At 52.5% G+C, this 17,107-nt stretch overlaps 1 protein-coding gene across 2 annotated transcripts in view; it reads left to right on the top strand.

Annotated features, from left to right (window-relative positions):
* Positions 1-15,454: 15,454 nt before the first annotated feature.
* Positions 15,455-17,107, top strand: part of ACAD9 (acyl-CoA dehydrogenase family member 9) — a 30,915-nt gene continuing 29,262 nt past the window's right edge. Inside the window, exon 1 of one of the 2 annotated variants that reach the window (XR_016215051.1) lies at positions 15,455-15,697. Coding sequence is in view for 1 of the 2 variants with exons in the window: in XM_002713167.6 (XP_002713213.1) it covers positions 15,548-15,697 (150 nt within the window). In the remaining variant the exon portion in view is untranslated. The remainder of the gene's footprint in view (positions 15,698-17,107) is intronic. The other variant, XM_002713167.6, reaches the window with a different exon arrangement.

Genomic DNA, 17,107 nt, shown 5'->3' with positions numbered 1-17,107 from the left:
AGACCCCAAGATCGAGCAGCAAATTCTCCACCCAGAAGTCTGGGCCTCCACAGCCCGATGAGACCTGTGACATGGTAAGTGGGAGCCACCAAGCTGTGTTGGTAGTCACTAATGCCTTTCTGGTTGGGGGAAGGGTTGGGGGCAACCCAAGACCTCACAGCCTCAGGCCCCTTGATGTCCACCTGACCCATGCATTATTCTCTGGAATGCCTCATGGGTATTCTCCTGCTTAGGACTTGATTCCCTCTTGGCAAGTTCCCTGCTGGGCCAATGCCAAGGTGTGATTATCATCATCTTAAGTGGAGGGCTTCCTGTGAGCCTAGCACCTTCCTAAATGCCAGATGTGCTCTAATTTAATCCTCACCTGAGTGAGGAAGCTGACCACTCACTGGTCATCACCCTCAGCACAATCCTACATCATCTTCTCCCAACCTCCAGAGTCCCCTAGCCCCATCTAATAGTTCTTTGTTCATTTTAAAGAGGAATGCTTGTCTGTGGTAAACAGTTCATTGGTAAAAAAGCATTTAAAGAAAAGGTGCCTTCTCAGTCCAGACAGCCAGGCTGCCACCCCAGAGGCAAACACTGGTAAATTTCGAGGATCTGCCCAGCCATAGTTCCTTCACGCATTTACACACACACACTTTAAACACACACACACGAGATCTTGGGGATACCACTGTCTACACCTGCTCACTTTGTGTGTCTAGGAGATGGTTCTATCAGCCCATAAGATCTACCTCGTTCTTGTTCACTGCGGTGTGATAGTACCGTGGTTCTGTAGTGAGTGCCCGGTTGTTGGGGGTGTGGGTTCTCTTCTGTCTTATAAGCGGGGCTGTGCTGGATGGCCCTGCACTGTCCTTGGTACTTGTGAGACTGTATCTGACGGATACACTGGTAACAATAAAGGCAGCTGCATCCGATGTTTTGATAGAACTGGAAACGTGGTTCCCAGCGTGTGTGAGAGAATGCACTTTTCGCCGAAATCCTCTGTGAAACTATTGCTTGGTCTTTTCTGGTCTCATCAATGAAAAACGCACTCTCGTGTTTTTATTCACATTCAGTTATGAGTGAAGCTGGGTCTCCTATCTCATGTCTAAAAGCCGTATTTCTGTGAATCACCTACTCACGTTCTTGAACAGTTACTTGTTGAGCCTTTTAAAAATTGATTTGTGAAAATTCTCTATAAAGAAGTTGTCCTTATCTCCGGAATGTGTTGCAAATACTTCCCCCAGGTTGTCCTTTTACATTAACTTTGGCTGTTCAGATGTTTAACATTTAATGGAGAAGACATGTCCCCCTCACTGCCCCACCCACGATTTGGGCAATCTCCGAGGGAGGTCCGTGTGAGGTTCACGAGGAAAAGGGCTGAGTCCCGACCGGCCCCCGCCCCTTTGCCTCCGGGGAGAACCAGAGCGAGGAAGAAACCGCCTGGCTTCCGAGAGCTGCCAGGCCAGGAGCCTGAGACGGGGTCCTCTGCCCCTGCCCGGCGCCCAGAGCTGCGATGCCACTCGCTCGCTCGGGTGTGCCTGGGCGGGGCAATGCGCAGGGTGGGCGGGGCGGGACTTGGGGGAAGAGGCGGAGCTGCGAAGGGCCGGTACCTGCCTGCAGAACTGCGGGCTGGCTAGAGGCAGATGGGGCCGCCAGCAGGAGGAAGAACGTGGGGCAGGGAAAGGGCCGGGGCGGGGAAGGTGGCGTCCTCCGGGACGCTGGGAGCCTGGGGGCCAGGTTCTGCCCAGCTGCAGGCTTTGGCTTTGGGTGGATGGGCACAAGCCAGGATACGCCCGCCAGGTTGTTTCTCAGACATCGTTGGGCCCAAGCATCTGGGCCATCTTCTGCTGTCTTCCCAGGCACATTAGCAGAGAGGGAGCTGGATTGGAAGTGGAGCAGCTGGGTCTCGAACCAGCATCCACATGGGATGCGGGCATCATAGGTGGTGGATTTACCTGCTACACCACAGCACCAGCTCCTTGACTTTGTCGTTCCACGGCCACCTGCTGCCTGGGGTCTGTCTGTCGCAAGCCCTGACAGCCACTGCCTGGGGAGCACTGCTGGGGCTGAACCAAGAGGTCTCGGCCGAGGTGGGAAGGGCTGCCCTACCCTCAAGGCTGCCAGATGGAGTTTCTGTGTCTCAGGAAAGGCGTCTTCCTCCTGATCAGCTAGGAGATAACTCCATGAATTGCACCAAGGTGCTGAGCTGTCTGTGGAAGCTGTCTGTCCCACTACCCTGAGAGCAGATCCAGCTGCAGAGGCTGGGCCAGGCTGGACGCCACCAGACACCCCCAGTCACAGCAGGCTGGTTTCACACTGCTTAGACAGAGACCTTGCCTAGGTTGCATTCCTGGGCCTTCATCCCAAATCCTTTATAATAACTCCCCAGTGGACAGCACTGTGGTGTAGCGGGGTAAAGCTGTGCCTGTTATGCCAGAATCCCATATGGATGCTGGTTTGAGATCCAGCTGCTCCACTTCTGATCCAGCTCCCTGCTAATGCGCCTGGGAAAACAGCAGAAGATGGCCCAGGTGCTTGGGTCCCTGCACCCATGTGGGAGACCTGGAGGAAGCTCCTGGCTGCTGGCTTCAGCCTGATCCAGCCCTGGTTGTTGTGGCCATTTGGGGAGTGAACCACCGGATAGAAGATCCTCCCTCCCACCCCATCTCTGTAACCTTGCCTTTCAAATAAATTAATGTAAAAAAATAATAACTCTACAAAGCGAAAAACAAACCCAACAGGTTCTCATTCCTTGGTTGTCTATGGCTGTTCTGCAGGCATAGTGGATCTCAGAATGACCTCCACTCGGAACTGGTCATTCAGAGGCTCCCCAGCATCTCGCCAGATGAGCGCCAGTGGGTACTGAGATCTCTGGGGCCCAGGGGAGGCAGGACAAGAACACATTTCACCTCTTGGTAAATCTGAAGGCCAGAGCTGTGCCAGCCAGCTTTGTGCTCTCCCAGGGACTGACATGAGTGGGTCAAATTGAGGATGCTACAGGGCACGAGGGGACTTCACTGGTGCCCTAGAGAAACTCACAACCTAACAAGTGAGGTCACTTCCAAAGAAGTGGGGATGGGTGGCAGAGCTCAAGCAGGCACTGGGATCTCAGCTCACTCAGGGAGAAACAACCTCGGCCACACCTGATTGTGCGTGGATGGATGTTTTTGGCTGTATTCTGTAACAAAATATCCCAGACTGGGCACCTAGAAGGAAAAGAGGTTTCCTTGGCCAACAGTTTTGGAGGTGCAGGAGCGTGGCACCGGCATCTGCTGACTCCCTCGAGGACCTGGCTACATCTCAACATGATGGGTTGTCCTGCCACAGGGAGAGATCCCAGGGCGAGACAGGAAGCAGAGAGCTGGGAGGGCTTGGTCTTCCTCTTTTTGTTAACATCCCCCTCTCAGGAGAACTAATCTACTCCGCAACCCGAGCCCAGTGACCTAACCACCTTCTACTGGGCTCCATGTGTTAAAGGTTGCACCACTTTTTTTTTTTTTTTTTTTAGGTTGCATTTATTTATTTATTTGAAAGGCACAGTGTCACAGAAAGAGAGGGAGAGACACAGAGAATTTCCATCTTGCTCACTCTCCACATGCCCACAACAACCAGGTCTGGGCCAGGCTGAAGCCAGAAGCCCACGACTCCATGTGTGTCTCCCATGTGCATGGCAGGGACCCAAGCTGCAGTCACCTGCAGCCTCCCAGGATGCTCCTGGGAAGCTGGATGAGAAGTGGCGCCATGATTCAAGCCAGCACTGGGACATGGCACTTGATGGGGGGTGCAGGTGTCCCAGGCAGCGGCTTAACGTGCTGCACTGCAATGCCGGCCCTGCTCTGTGTGATGGCAAGTCCTCTGGATGATATAGTGGTCAAGGGAAGGAGACACATGGCTTCAATTTCCATCCTGGCTCTGCCACTGGTTCACTCCCTAAATGCTGGTCTCCCGTGTAGGTGGCAGGACCCCAGTCACTTGAGTCATCACCACTGCCTCCCAAGGTCTGCATCACAAGAAACTGGAGTTAGGAGCAGGAGCAAAGGTATCTAATCCATAGGGACCTGCGCTGAGGCTTGGTAGGCTAAGCCACTGCCTGCAGTGCTGGCATCCCATATGGGCACCAGTTCAAGTCCTGGCTGTTCCACTTCTGATCCAACTCTCTGCTGATGCATGTGGGAAAGCAGCAGAAGATGACCTAAGTTCTTGGGCCCCTGCCACCATGTGGGAGACTCAGAAAAAGCTCCTAGCTGCAGCCTGGCTTAGTCCCAGCCATTGTGGCCATTTGGGGAGTGAAATGGCAGATAAAAGATTCTCTCTCTCTCTCTCTCTCTCTCTCTCTCTCTCTCTCTTTCTCTCTCTTTCAACTCTACCTTTCAAATAAAAAAATTAAAAACTCCAATATAGGATGTTGGCATCTCAGCTACTAGGTCAAATGCCAGTACTTGTGTTGATAGACACCTTGCAACACGGTGTAGAAGACTCGGCTTGTTTCCCAGGAGAAAGCTCTTCAACCCACTGCCATGAGGTGGGACAGGACTGTGACACTGCCATAGTCAAACAGAAACACAAATCCAGCCTCACACAGCATCTCATGGGAAGCAGCTGAGGCCAGTGTTGCAGGTGGTGAATGAATCCGTCAGAGTGGTCAGATAGAGCGAACAGAATTTTAACAGAAGTGTGGTCCTCACCCCTGATGCAATGGGTACTGGACATCTGCAAACAAGGCCTTCGGATTCCACCAAGGAGTTGCCCTGTCTGGGAATCATAAGCTGCCCATGCATGCACTGTATGGGCCAAGAAAATGTCACAGGAAGCAACTTGAAGCCTGCCTAGCAGATGGTGAAAGAATTCCCCATGGCAGTCAGATGGGGTGAGCAGGGTTACATGTGTTGAACATCCTGCTAGAGAATGGTAGGCAGGTAGTCCAATTGCTGATTGCTGCAGCAATATGGACTGCAATCTGCGATGTGCACTTGTAACTGCAGCATCTTCTTAGTTAGGGTGAGTTTCCCCATGATCCAACAGGTTTTCCCAGTCATGTGTAATTTGCATTTCTGGGTGTAGTTGGGGAGCCTGCACCACAGTCCATCAAGTGCCATGGGGCAACCCTCGGAGGGAGAGCTTATCAAGAGGACAATTGCAACTAGGGAAAAGGTACTGTTGCCATAGTGCGATTGCGGTAGAGAGAATTATTGCTCAGCCCGTGGGAGCTATAGATATGTGAAAGGTCAGGCAGAAAGGCGTTTCCTTTTACAGGTGGGAATAAACGTGGTTGGTGTGGACTGGTATGAGGGCATGGGTGAGCACGTATCCTGACCGGACCTCTGATCAGGGAATGTCTTTCCTTAAGATCAACCAATTGTCAGGAGGTGACCTGTATGAGTCAGGGCTGTGCAGAGAAACGGAACTGACAATACAGAGAGATGTGCACAGGTGAGGGATTTATCTTGGAGCTCTCCAAGTCATAGGATGATGGAGGCTGAGTGGACACCTGCCAGGCCATCTGAGAGCTGGAAAACCAGGGGAGCCAGTGGCAGAGCTCAGTCCACATCTGAAGACTTGGGACCGAGGGAACTGCTGATGGAAGTCCTGGGAACTGAAGGCCAGAGACCTGGCCCTTCTGAGGTCCAAGGGCAGGCGGATATGGGCAGTACAGCTCCGGGAGAGAGCTGACAGTGGTAGTAAAAGGGTTCCGGACATGCCACCTCAAATGATTCCAGAAGATCGGAATATGTCACCCCAAAATATGTGGTTTTGGCATAAGGACTGTGTTGAACTGGTTATTTTGGGAGAAGGCAGGCACTGGAGAAACTGAAAGCAAGAGCAGAAGTTGCCATTTTCTAAGGGAACTCTTCATTTGATGGGGTGTCTTTCGGGTCTGTACCAGGAAGAGCAAATGACGAAATGGAAATGTCTTGAATCTGCGTAACAAACCTTACCCTTCCTTTAGGGTGCGTTTCCTGGCCAGCTCCCCATAACCAGCCTTTCCCTGCGTGGTACTGAATCCTGAAGTCAGCCTGCTCTGAGATCTGCCCGGAGATTCACCAAGTTCTCTGGGTTGTCTCCCAGGTGCACGTGATGTACACATGTCAGTAAAGGTTGAATTCTTTTTCTTGTCAATCTGTCTTTTGTTACAGGGCTCCATCCCAACTAATGTAGAGGAAAATTATTTTTTTCCTCCCTTACATTAGATTTTATATAAAAATAGGACTCTGACCCCCATTCTGCAGCAGCCAGCCAAGTAAACCAAGTCACTGTCTACAATAGAAAGCCGATGGAGCTAATCTACTCCCAACAGGTCATATATGTAGGTTGTCAGTGCATTGTCTAATAAGCGCTTCAGGCCACATGATAATTTCATTTTTTTTTTATGACAGGCAGAGTTAGACAGTGAGATAGAGAGACAGAGAGAAAAGTCTTCCTTCCATTGGTTCACCCCCCAAATGGCCACTACGGCCGGCGCACTGTGCCAATCTAAAGCCAGGAGCCAGGCAGAAAGGCGTTTCCTTTCACAGGTGGGAATAAACACGATTGGTGTGGACTGTATGTGGGCATGGGTGAGCACGCATCCTGACAGGACCTCTGATCAGGGAATGTCTTTCCTTAGGATCAACCGATTGTCAGGAGGTGTATCCCTATGCAGGTGCAGGGCCCAAGCACTTGGGCCATCCTCCACTGCCTTCCTGGGCCACAGCAGAGAGCTGGACTGGAAGAGGAGCAACCAGGACAGAACCGGCACCCCAACTGGGACTAGAACCCAGTGTACTGGCACCGCAGGTGGAAGACTAGCCTAGTGAGCCACGGCGCCGGCGCCACATGATAATTTCTACAGCAGTTGGCTCCAACGTATAGGATCTGATGAGTAACTTACAGCACTATTTTTTTTTTTTTTAAGATTTCTCTATTTTGTTGAAAGGCAGAGTTACAGAGAGGGAGAGGCACACACACAGAGATTTTCTGTCCACTGGCTCACTCCCCAAATGGCTGCAGTGGCTAGGGTTGGCCCAGTTCGAAGCCAGGAGCCTGGAACTCTGTCTAGCTCTTCCACATGGGTTCCAGGGGTGCAAGGACTTGAGGCATCTTTTGCTGCCTTCCCAGGCACGTTAGCAGGGGACTGGATTGGAAGTGGAGCAGCCAGGACTCAAATGGATGCTGGTGTCACAGGCAGCAGCTTAGCCCACCGTGCCACAGTGCAAGCCTCTGTGCCACAGAAAAGCTCCTACGAGGCAGGCAGCCCGGGGTTGGCAGAGTGGTGGCGTTAGGTGGGAAGTTAGAAATTAGCCTGTGTGAGTGCGAGAGGGGCCTGAGGAAACCAAACCAGAGCATCTACACTTCAGAGCCCTGCCCAGACCCTGATAACCTTCCAGGTGTGCCAGCCCTTCACCCTAGGAAAGCTCCCGGGAGAATTCTCTCTCCCCAGGACTAAATGGGCTACCTGGCCTGATAAACATCCTTCCCCCAGGGCAGGCACCCTAGGCCGGTGCCAGGGTGGCCTCCTCCAGTCTGATGACACTCAGTAGTAAACTTGGGGAGGAATTTTTCTCATTGACACTCAGCAAAGCCTTTGTCCTAGAGGAGAAGGAGGAAGAGGTAAAGAGAAACCACGGGAACGAACTATCCTCTTCCGTTAGAAACCCCGGGTCTAAACAAAGACTGCGCGCTCAGCTCTGTGCTCTCTGCTCTTTGCTGAGCCGCCCACCTGACCTGCCAGGTGTACTCTCTCCATCCAACCATGTAACTTCACTCTCCCCCAGTCCGAGTGATTGGGCACTCTCTGTCCCTTCCATTCTGATGGATGCCCTGTCCCCAATAGGACCTTGCTACCTTGCTCTGTCTCACACCTGAATTCTTTCTTGCAAGACAAGAACCCCACAATTTATCTCCAGTGATAGTTGCTCTGCTCCACCAAGCCCTCAGAGAAACAGGCTTCTTCAGTCTCACCACTCAGCCAAACCCAGGATAGGACACCTTTCCTCATTGTTCCAAATGATGTACGCACCCCTGCTATGGCTTAGAGATGGCTTCCGTGTCCTCCAAAGGCCCAGGTGATGGAGGATAGGTTGCCCGAATGGTGGTGCTGGAAGGTGGTAGAACCTTTAAGAGGTGGGCATGGTGGGAGGATCCTTAGGTCTTGCTGGGGGCACTGCCCTGTGTGACAGCAAGCTAGTAATGCTGTCTTGAGTCTCACCAGTCCATTTTGACTTCTCCCCCTACCTTAGCACGCTGACAGCCTGCTAGTCCAGCTGACGCTGCTCTCCAGGTGTAAAGCTTCTTAAGTCCTATTCCAAGTCTTCCTGATACAGGCAGGAAGACGTCGACGTCAGAGAGGCTGGCTCTGAGAGCATAGTGAGGGAATGTTGGAGCACAAGCTTCTACTTTGTCCCCCTGTTAGATTTGTAAATGTGGAAGAGTCCTTCCCCCTCTGCTGTCCTGCATGGAGGAAGCTGCTGCACCTCTGCCACAATCACCCGTTCACCTGCTGTAAGATCCTGTAGTTGTCCTCACAAACTTCAGTCCCCTCTGCAGCTCCATTCTCTGGTCTGCAGACTTTTCATTTTGAGGCCATTACACTCATTTGTAACATTTAGACAATAGATGAACCACGCAGGAGACCAAAAGTGGCAAAGGCGAGGGCAAAAGGAACCTGATGGGACTGGCTTCATGGCTCAATGGGTTAGCCTGCTGCCTGTAATCCCATATGAGCTCTGGTTCTAGTCCTTGGGCCCTGGCACCCACGTGGGAGACCCAGAGGAAGCTCCTGGCTCCTGGCTTCGGATCAGCACAGCTCTGGCCGTTGCAGCCATCTGGGGAGTAAGCCATCAGACGGAAGACCTCTTTCCCTCTGTCTCTCCTCTCTCTCTGTAAATCTGACTTTCAAATGAGTAAATAAATCTTTAAAAAAATCCATCAACTAATGCTGAATAGTGTTCCTGTCACAGGACATGTTAACCCTTGAGTATTAGCCTCTAAGAAGACCAGCCGTTTCCAACAGTTTGCTTTAAACCTAGTTTCCCATATCCTGTGTCTGAAATGGCCTGGATGTTTCTGAGGTGAACAGTGGCTGATGCCATTTTTGACATTGATGTCATATAGCATAAGCCCATCACCTCCTGTCCCCCACAACCAGGGCTGCCTTCCCTGGCATTTTGTTAAAAGCAAGCGCTCAGATCTGCTCCATCGCCCAAATACATTCTCTGAGGATGGACTTGGACCTGGCTGGAGTCTGCATCGTTGTCACGAGGCTCTCGGGCAGCTTGTTGTTGTTGTTGTTTTGACAGGCAGAGCGGACAGTGAGAGAGACAGAGAGAAAGGTCTTCCTTTTCCATTGGTTCACCCCACAATGGCCGCTGTGGCTGGCGCACCGCGCTGATCCGAAGCCAGGAGCCAGGTGCTTCTCCTGGTCTCCCATGCGGGTGCAGGGCCCAAGGAATTGGGCCATCCTCCACTGCACTCCCAGGCCACAGCAGAGAGCTGGACTGGAAGAGGAGTGACCGGGACAGAATTGGGCGCCCCAACCAGGACTAGAACCCGGGGTGCCAGCGCCGCAGGCAGAGGATTAGCCTAGTGAGCCGTGGTGCCAGCTGGCTGGAATAACCGGTCGAGGAGCTCCACCAGATGATTTATCAGGCTGTCGCTTTTCACCTTTTAATCAGAGGAGTCAACAGCCCACAGAGCCCACCACTGGGGTGCCAGTCTTCTCTAGCTCCTGCGGCCCAGAGCCCGGGGAGGGGAAGGAACGTTTCCTGAACCCACACAATCTTCCACATCACGGCCTCTAAGCTTTCACATGAATGAGTCGGAATCGCTAGAAGCTGCCAACCTCACAGCACACTCCAGTGCCAGCGCCTCCTGCACCTCCTCTGGCTCTGCCTTAGCTTGGAGCACTCTGTCTGCACTGCATCTTAGGGCACATGGCAGAGGCCAGACCACCACACCGATGGTGGTTTCACTTTCCTCATCCGTTCTTTCTTCCCTGGAGCTTCAGTTGGGACACGTAAAAGTTCTTTTTTAAAATATTTATTTATTTATTTGAAAGTCAGAGTGACACAGAGAAAGAAGAGGAGGCAGAGAGAGAGAGAGAGAGAGAGAGAGAGAGAGAGAGGTCTTCCATCCACTGGTTCACTCCCCAGATGGCCACAACGGCTGGAGCTGTGCTGATCCGAAGCCAGGAGCCAAGAGCTTCTTCTGGGTCTCCCACACAGGTGTAGGGGGCCCAAGGACTTGGGCCATCTTCCATTGCTTTCCCAGGCCATAGCAGAGAGCTGGATTTGAAGAAGAGCAGCTGGGACTAGAACTGGCACCCATATGGGATGCTGGTGCTTCAAGCCGGGGCATTGATGGATTCTTTCACTTAATTCTCACAAGTGTCCTGTGAGATTGTTAGGTAGGAAAGTCAGTTATGAGCTTATGTGTGTGTGACATAAAGGCCTAAAGAGAAGATGTCTATGTCCAGCATATGCATCTGCATCTCAAAGTCATCCTGACAATGTTTCATGGGCAGCCCGGTATTCGCATCCTGCCCTGGCCCCTTCTACCTGATAACTGCCAGGTGGAGGTCCCCACCCCTTCTGCCTGACAAATCTTCCACAATCTCCCAGGTGCAGCCCAGTATCTGCATTTCAAACACCCTGCTAGGGATCCCAATTCTCTAGGGGGTCCTGCCCACCCTTCTTCCTGTCTGATAACATTTGCATCCATAAAGTCCTTTGTTTCAGACATTCAAGAGAAAACTCAGAAGTTTTTCTGTTTACATCCAAAAAGCCCTTTGTTCCAAGAGGAGCAGAGGTGGGGAAGCAAGATCCATCTCCTTAAACACACACACACACACACACACACACACACACACACACCCCGCCTCAACCAGACTGTGTGCTCAGCCCTCTGCCTCTCTGCTGAGTCGCCCGCCTGGGCTGGCCAGGTGTAATCTCTCTACTCAACCTTGTCAACCGTGTAACCTTGCCCTCCCCCCGCCCAGTCCAAGCGACTGGGCACTTTCTCGGGTCCTGTCCGGAGAGGGTGCCCATCCATCCTTACAGATGTCCCTTTCCTAATAAATCTTGCTATTTTACCTCCCACTGCTCTCTGTCTCACTCCTGAATTCTTTCTTGCATGAAGACAAGAACCCTGCAATTTCTTCGGTAACAATGTTAGGTAGGAAGTCAGTCATGAGCTTATGTGTGTGCGACATAAAGGCCTAAAGAGGAGATGTCTATGTCCAGCATATGCTGCATCTCAAGGTCATCCCAATGGTGTTTCAAGGGCAGCCCGGTATTCACATCCTGCCCTGCCCTGCCCTGCCCTGCCCCCTTCTACCTGATAACCTGCCAGGTGGAGGTCCCCACCCCTTCTGCCTGACAAATCTTCCACAATCTCCCAGGTGCGGCCCAGTATCTGCATCTCAAACACTCTGCTCCCTTCCTCCTGTCTGATAACATTTGCCAGACCTTCACTCACTCAGGGAGAAGCTTCTTAACATTTGCATCCATAAAGTCCTTTGTTTCAGGAGGAAGTGTGTGAAGCAAGACCCATCTCCTTAACCCCCCCCAACCTCACTCCTCCCCCCCCCCCCCCAGTCTCTCAGGCTCTTTCTGGAGAGGTGCCCATCCATCCTTACAGATGTCGCTTCCCTAGTAAACCTTGCTATTTTACCTCCCACTGCTCTCTGTCCCACGCCTGAATTCTTTCTTGCTCGAAGACAAGAACCCTGCAATTTCTTCGGTAACAACAAGATGAATCACATTATACTCGTTTTTATAAATTGAGGAAAGTGAACTTAGAAAATGGCAAAATACCGGTAAAGCAGCCGAGTATGGCCCAAGTACATGGGCCCCTGCCACCCACGTGGAAGACCTGGCCCAGCCCCAACTGCATGGAAGTTCTCTAACTCTGCCTTTCAAATAAATAAACCCTTTTTTAAAATGGCAAAATAACAGAACTCTTTAGTCACTCCAGTATGAAGTTACTTAGAAATGATGACTTACAAGTGAAGGGTTAAAAAGTTAAAAGCCGGTCCCCCCCCCCCCACCTCCTCTGGTGAACTTTCCTGACCCGGTTAGACTTGCTCTGCATAGCCATTCTCTATAAAGTTAATTAGTCAGTAAATTACCCCAATGTGAGCGTAACCTTAGTTTCACCTAAGTAAGATAGAAGAAGTCACCATATATCTCTTTGCCTCCTGGAACCCTGACCCCACCATGTGTCCCTTATCGCCATTCGGCTGCATTCCTAGGTATCATCAAGGCAGTTCCTGCAACCTTGTTGTGTTTGTTGTGTGGCCCTCCCTTTTGGCAATAGGAGGCTTTTTTGATACTCCCTGTATAGGCCATATGGTTCTCTGAGGTCTAATCAGGCCCTTACTCGATATCCTGTACTCCCTGTATTCATAAATCAACTGGTTGTAAAATCACTTAACTTGTATCAATTGTTTACCCTATACCTCTGTCTGATCTATGCAATGATTGATTTTCTTTGTTTAAATGTGTATAAAAACCCCAGCTCAAGACTATTTTGGGCCGCTCGCCTGTACTGGGACGGGGGCCCCAACATGTCGGATCATCAATAAACCTTACCCTTTGTTAATTGCATGAGAGAAGGTCTCTTGGATTGTTTTTGGGGTGGCAAGAGCAATCCAACTCTAACACAAGTTGCCTAAAATTTTTTTTTTGACAGGCAGAGTTAGAGACAGAAAGGTCTTCCAAATGGCTGCTATGGCCGGCGCACTGTGCCGATCTGAAACCAGGAGCCAGATGCTTCCTCCTGATCTCCCATACGGGTTGCAGGGGCCCAAGCACTTGGGCCATCCTCCACTGCCTTCCCAGGCCACAGTAGAGAGCTGGACTGGAAGAGGAGCAACCAGGACAGAACCTGGCGCCCCAACCAGGACTAGAACCTGGAGTGCCGGCACTGCAGGTGGAGGATTAGCCTAGTGAGCCGTGGGCGCTGGCCAGTTTGCCTAATTTTTGTTTGGAAAGTTTGTGCCACTGGGTTTCTCACTTCTTTAATTGAGGGAGACCTCTGTGAACTAAAGCAGGATCTGACACATTTCTGTGTCACTTGCTTGTTTCAGTTAGATTTGTTTGGGAAAAAATGCATAGCAATTTGAACTGGACACATTCCTTAATATCATTTATTTGTTTCTTGGTTCCCTCTGTAGCTTCTCTTCCTGTGCCTGCCTCTTCCTCTGGCCTTTCCCAGGAAGAGTAGAGACTCAGAGTTTCACCACCCCTCCCTGGTAGCTTTGGGATCCGCCAGGAGGGAAGGCCTATACTTCCGGGAATGGCGGGAAGAAAAGTCCTTGTCAAGGTCTCTGCGGGTGCCTAAAGGTCAACCAATGAGGATCAGACCCTCCTCAACCTTTAACCCCCATGCCCTGAATCTATAAAAGGAGCTCTCCCAATCTCTGACGTGCGACTTCCCCGGCCCCTGCTCTGTTGGGACCGGGGAACCTCGCCCGGGAGCGGAACCCCAATAAAAGCCTGTGAATTAATTGATTCGTCTGCCTGGGAAGATTTGTTATGCGCCGGACACCTTGCACTCCCCTTCCCCACCTTTGGCAAGACACGTCTTCCCTTTTTCCTCACCCTCACCCCCAAGGAAAATACATTTGTTGTAGAACCCCAAAACCTGGACCAACTCACTGACATTGGGGTGGTAGAACAAAGTATTTATTATCAAAGCACTGAGCAGGGACCAGGCAGCTATTACTTAATTACCCTGAGGAGTTAGAGCCAGGGGTCTTGGGGCTGGCGCTGTGGTATAGCAGGTAAAGCTGCCGCCTGCGGCACCGGCATCCTATATGGACGCCAGTTGGAGCCCTGGCTGCTCCACTTCCGGTCCTTCTCCCTGCTAGTGCTTCTGGGAAAGCAACAGAAGATGGCCCAAGTGCTTGAGCCGCTGCACCCATCTGGGAGACCTGGAGGAAGCTCCTAGCTCCTGACTGGTAGCTTTGGGATCTGCAGGGGAGAAGGCCCACACTTCCGGGAATGGAGAGTCCGTACCCCCACTTCCAGGAATGAAAAGTCCTTGCCAAGGTCCCTGCAGGCACCTTAAAGGTCAACCAATGAGGATCAGGCCCGCCTCAACCTTTAACCCCCACACCCTGTACCTGTGTAAGGAGCCCTCCCAACCTCTGACACCTGACTTCCCCGGCCCCGCCCTGTTGGGCTGGGAACCTCGCCCAGGAGTGGAATCCCAATGAATGCCTGTAAACTGATTGATCTGGCTGGGAAGATTTGTTTCGCGCTGGACACCTTGCACTGGCTTTAGGTTAGCCCAGCCCTGGCCATTGTGGATGGAACCAGCAGATGGAAGATATCTTTCTCTTCCTCTCTGCTTGTTTCTCCTTCTCTGTTAACTCTTTCAAATAAATAAAGCTTATTTTAAAAAAATATGGTCAGAGATCTTATAGATGGTTTTGGGATTGAGAAGTGTTTTTCATTCTTGTGCTGATCTTTGCCCTTCTTTGATTGACCAGCAATATCAGGTTCTTTCGGGAATTTTGATGATGGCAAAATACGCTCCAGTTAGGGGGGCTTGTAGCAGACGGGCCGGTATTTTTTACTCAGGGCTTGGGACTCCCAAAAAAACCCTTGAAGACCAAGATCTTGGTCTTGAAGACCAAGATCCAGCAAGATGTCAGCTGGAAAAGAGGTCAATGAACTCACAAATCTTGTGATGTGGGACCCTGTGGGGCAGCAAGACTCAATGTCCCATTCCCTCAATTAAGTGAATTTAAGAAACAGTTGATTTGCAATCACATTGAGGCCGGGGAAGTGAGTTCTAATTTTTATTCCAGGCCCTGGAGAAGCAGTCTAACTACAGGCACATATGCAGCGCACAAAGTGGCAAACAAAGCTTTAAAAGGGAGAATGCAAACACGCACGCGGGTGGGCAGGGTGAGCAGAAGGGTCCTCGAGGAGAAAAGGGTGGGAGAGGGGAAGTAGAGAGGGTTGGCTTCAGACCCTGCTCCCGGCCCGCTCTGCACGGAGAGACGGCTCGGTTCTGGGGTCCTGGGCTGACTGTCCTGGGTCAGCAGAACAAGTAACCCTTAGGGCTACGGGAGAAGTCGGAGTGTGGGAGACTAAAGCGTGGTAGCAGGCAGCATCGACAGCCAGGCACGGCAGAGGGGCTCAGCGTCACATCCCCGTGAGCTACAAAGGAAGACAAAAGGGTCCCGGCGATTCCACCCTCCACTTAAAAGCAAGAAGCATGCCCCATGCTGTGAGCTCCCTGCAGAGGTAACCAACACCGTGCATGGCTTTGCATTGCCTCATTGACGGGGGCAAATGGGAGCACTTAGATTCCCGTTCGCCTGGGAAGCATAGTCCTAGGGCCTGCACTTTTGCAAACGACCGGCAGCCACCGTAAGCCTGAGCCTGAACTCAACAAAACAGCACGGACCCCGCCTAGCCACCCTCGCTCTCCAGGGTCGGCTGGCGGCGCAAGCGCAGTGGGTGCGGCGGCGCCGGCCAATGGCGTCATCCGGAGGCGCGGCCCGGGTGCCCTTGGCTGAGGCGCGGCGCTCGAGCCTGCACTTTCAGCGCCCGGAGCGGACGCCGGCAGCATGAGCGGCTGCGGGCTAATCCTGCGCACGGCGGCGGCCGCGCGAGTCTGTCGGGCTCTGGTGGCCTTCACGGAGAGCCGGCGCCCGCTGCGCACCAGCCCGCGGAGCGCGACTTTCGCCAAGGAGCTCTTCCTGGGCAAGATCGAGAAGGTAAGGCGAGCCCCGGGCCGACCGCTGCTCGCCGGTCACGGCTGGGCCGGAGCCCGCAAACGTGCCCGGCCAGATGTTCCCGAGGGGCGGTCCGTGCCGCAACCCCGGGTTCCGAACCCGCCGGAGCCTTCCCAGGGGCCGGGGACGGGTCCCCGGGCGGAGTGGCTTTGACAAGTCCCCGCGGGTTCTTTCAGGGAGTCTTGGGAGAGCCCTGGGGAGAGGTCACCGAGCCACGCTCACCCGGGCTTTGCCGGCCCCCAAATGTGCGGGTTTTGCTTGTGGTACCTGAATCCCGCTCTGCCCAGGGCGCTCCTGGCACCTGCGGGGCCCCCCGGGGTTTCCCTCTGCGGCTGAGCCCTAGCCCCTCGCCCTGCCATTCAAGTTCTTCCTGAATCTGGCTCCGAGGTGCCTTCCGCCCCCTCCCTTCCGAGGATTGCACCACGCCCACAGCAACAATGTGGCTGCTGAACACCATCCTCTTTTGAAGACTGAGGTTTGATCTTATCTCTGTGACTTTGAGCCTTGTCCCATTCGGCCTTAAAATGGAGCTGGTGGGTGTGTGTACCTCACAGATGTGTTGTAGAGCGACAGTAGGGTAGATAGTGCATGGAAATTCTTCAGCTACAAGGGGCTCATTCATTCATTCATTCATTGATGCCTCTGCTGGTTCACTCCCCAAAATGCCTGTAATGGCCAAAGCTCATTCTCGGTCTCCCACATGGGTGGCAGGAACCCAGTTGTTGGAGTTGTCACTGCTGCCTCCCAGATCTGTATCTGACCACCTTTAGGCTCACGCACAGCTCCTCCTCTGGGTCAGGCCTCCCTCAGCATTTCTGGGTCTTTAGTAGGAACAGGGCAGCGACTATTAGCCTTTTAGAATAGAAAGAGAACCCCAGGTTATTGAGGCTGGTGAGCATCATTCTGCCCTTAGTTGGGGCAAAATTATAGGAAGGAGTGCCCCAGGGGCTCCTGCAGGGTTGAACGGGAGGCTGAGTCAGTGAGATTTGGGCCTCTCTTCTTATGAGCAGCCTCAATCAAGTTGCCTGGCTTTGATCTGTCTTATGTGACTTCTGCCCTAGATTTATGGGAATAACAGGTCTCCTTGCTTTACAAGTTTGAAAACTGTCCATTGCAACTGAGTTCCCCTCCCGTGAGGCACACCTGTCAGTTTTTGACCATTGTTGTCCAAGAACTCTTTCTCCCTGGCACCCGGGGCATCTCCCTGTAGCAGTTACCCTTTGGTTGTGGTCCAAGGCCACCAAGTTACCAGGCTGTCTCTATTCTGTCACGTGGCCTGCCCACCGATGTCAGTGATTATCCCCCATCTCCTCCCATAGCCATTGCCCAGCTGACCAACAAGGCTAGGGAAGGGAGTGTGAGGGGGCAGTCGCCTCTGTTGGGCGGAGACAG

The sequence above is a fragment of the Oryctolagus cuniculus genome, chromosome 10 (genome assembly GCF_051225735.1).
Source record: "Oryctolagus cuniculus isolate XC-2025 breed Fujian yellow rabbit chromosome 10, ASM5122573v1, whole genome shotgun sequence".
Lineage (NCBI taxonomy): Eukaryota > Metazoa > Chordata > Mammalia > Lagomorpha > Leporidae > Oryctolagus > Oryctolagus cuniculus.
This window is presented reverse-complemented; position numbering and strand designations above follow the sequence as displayed.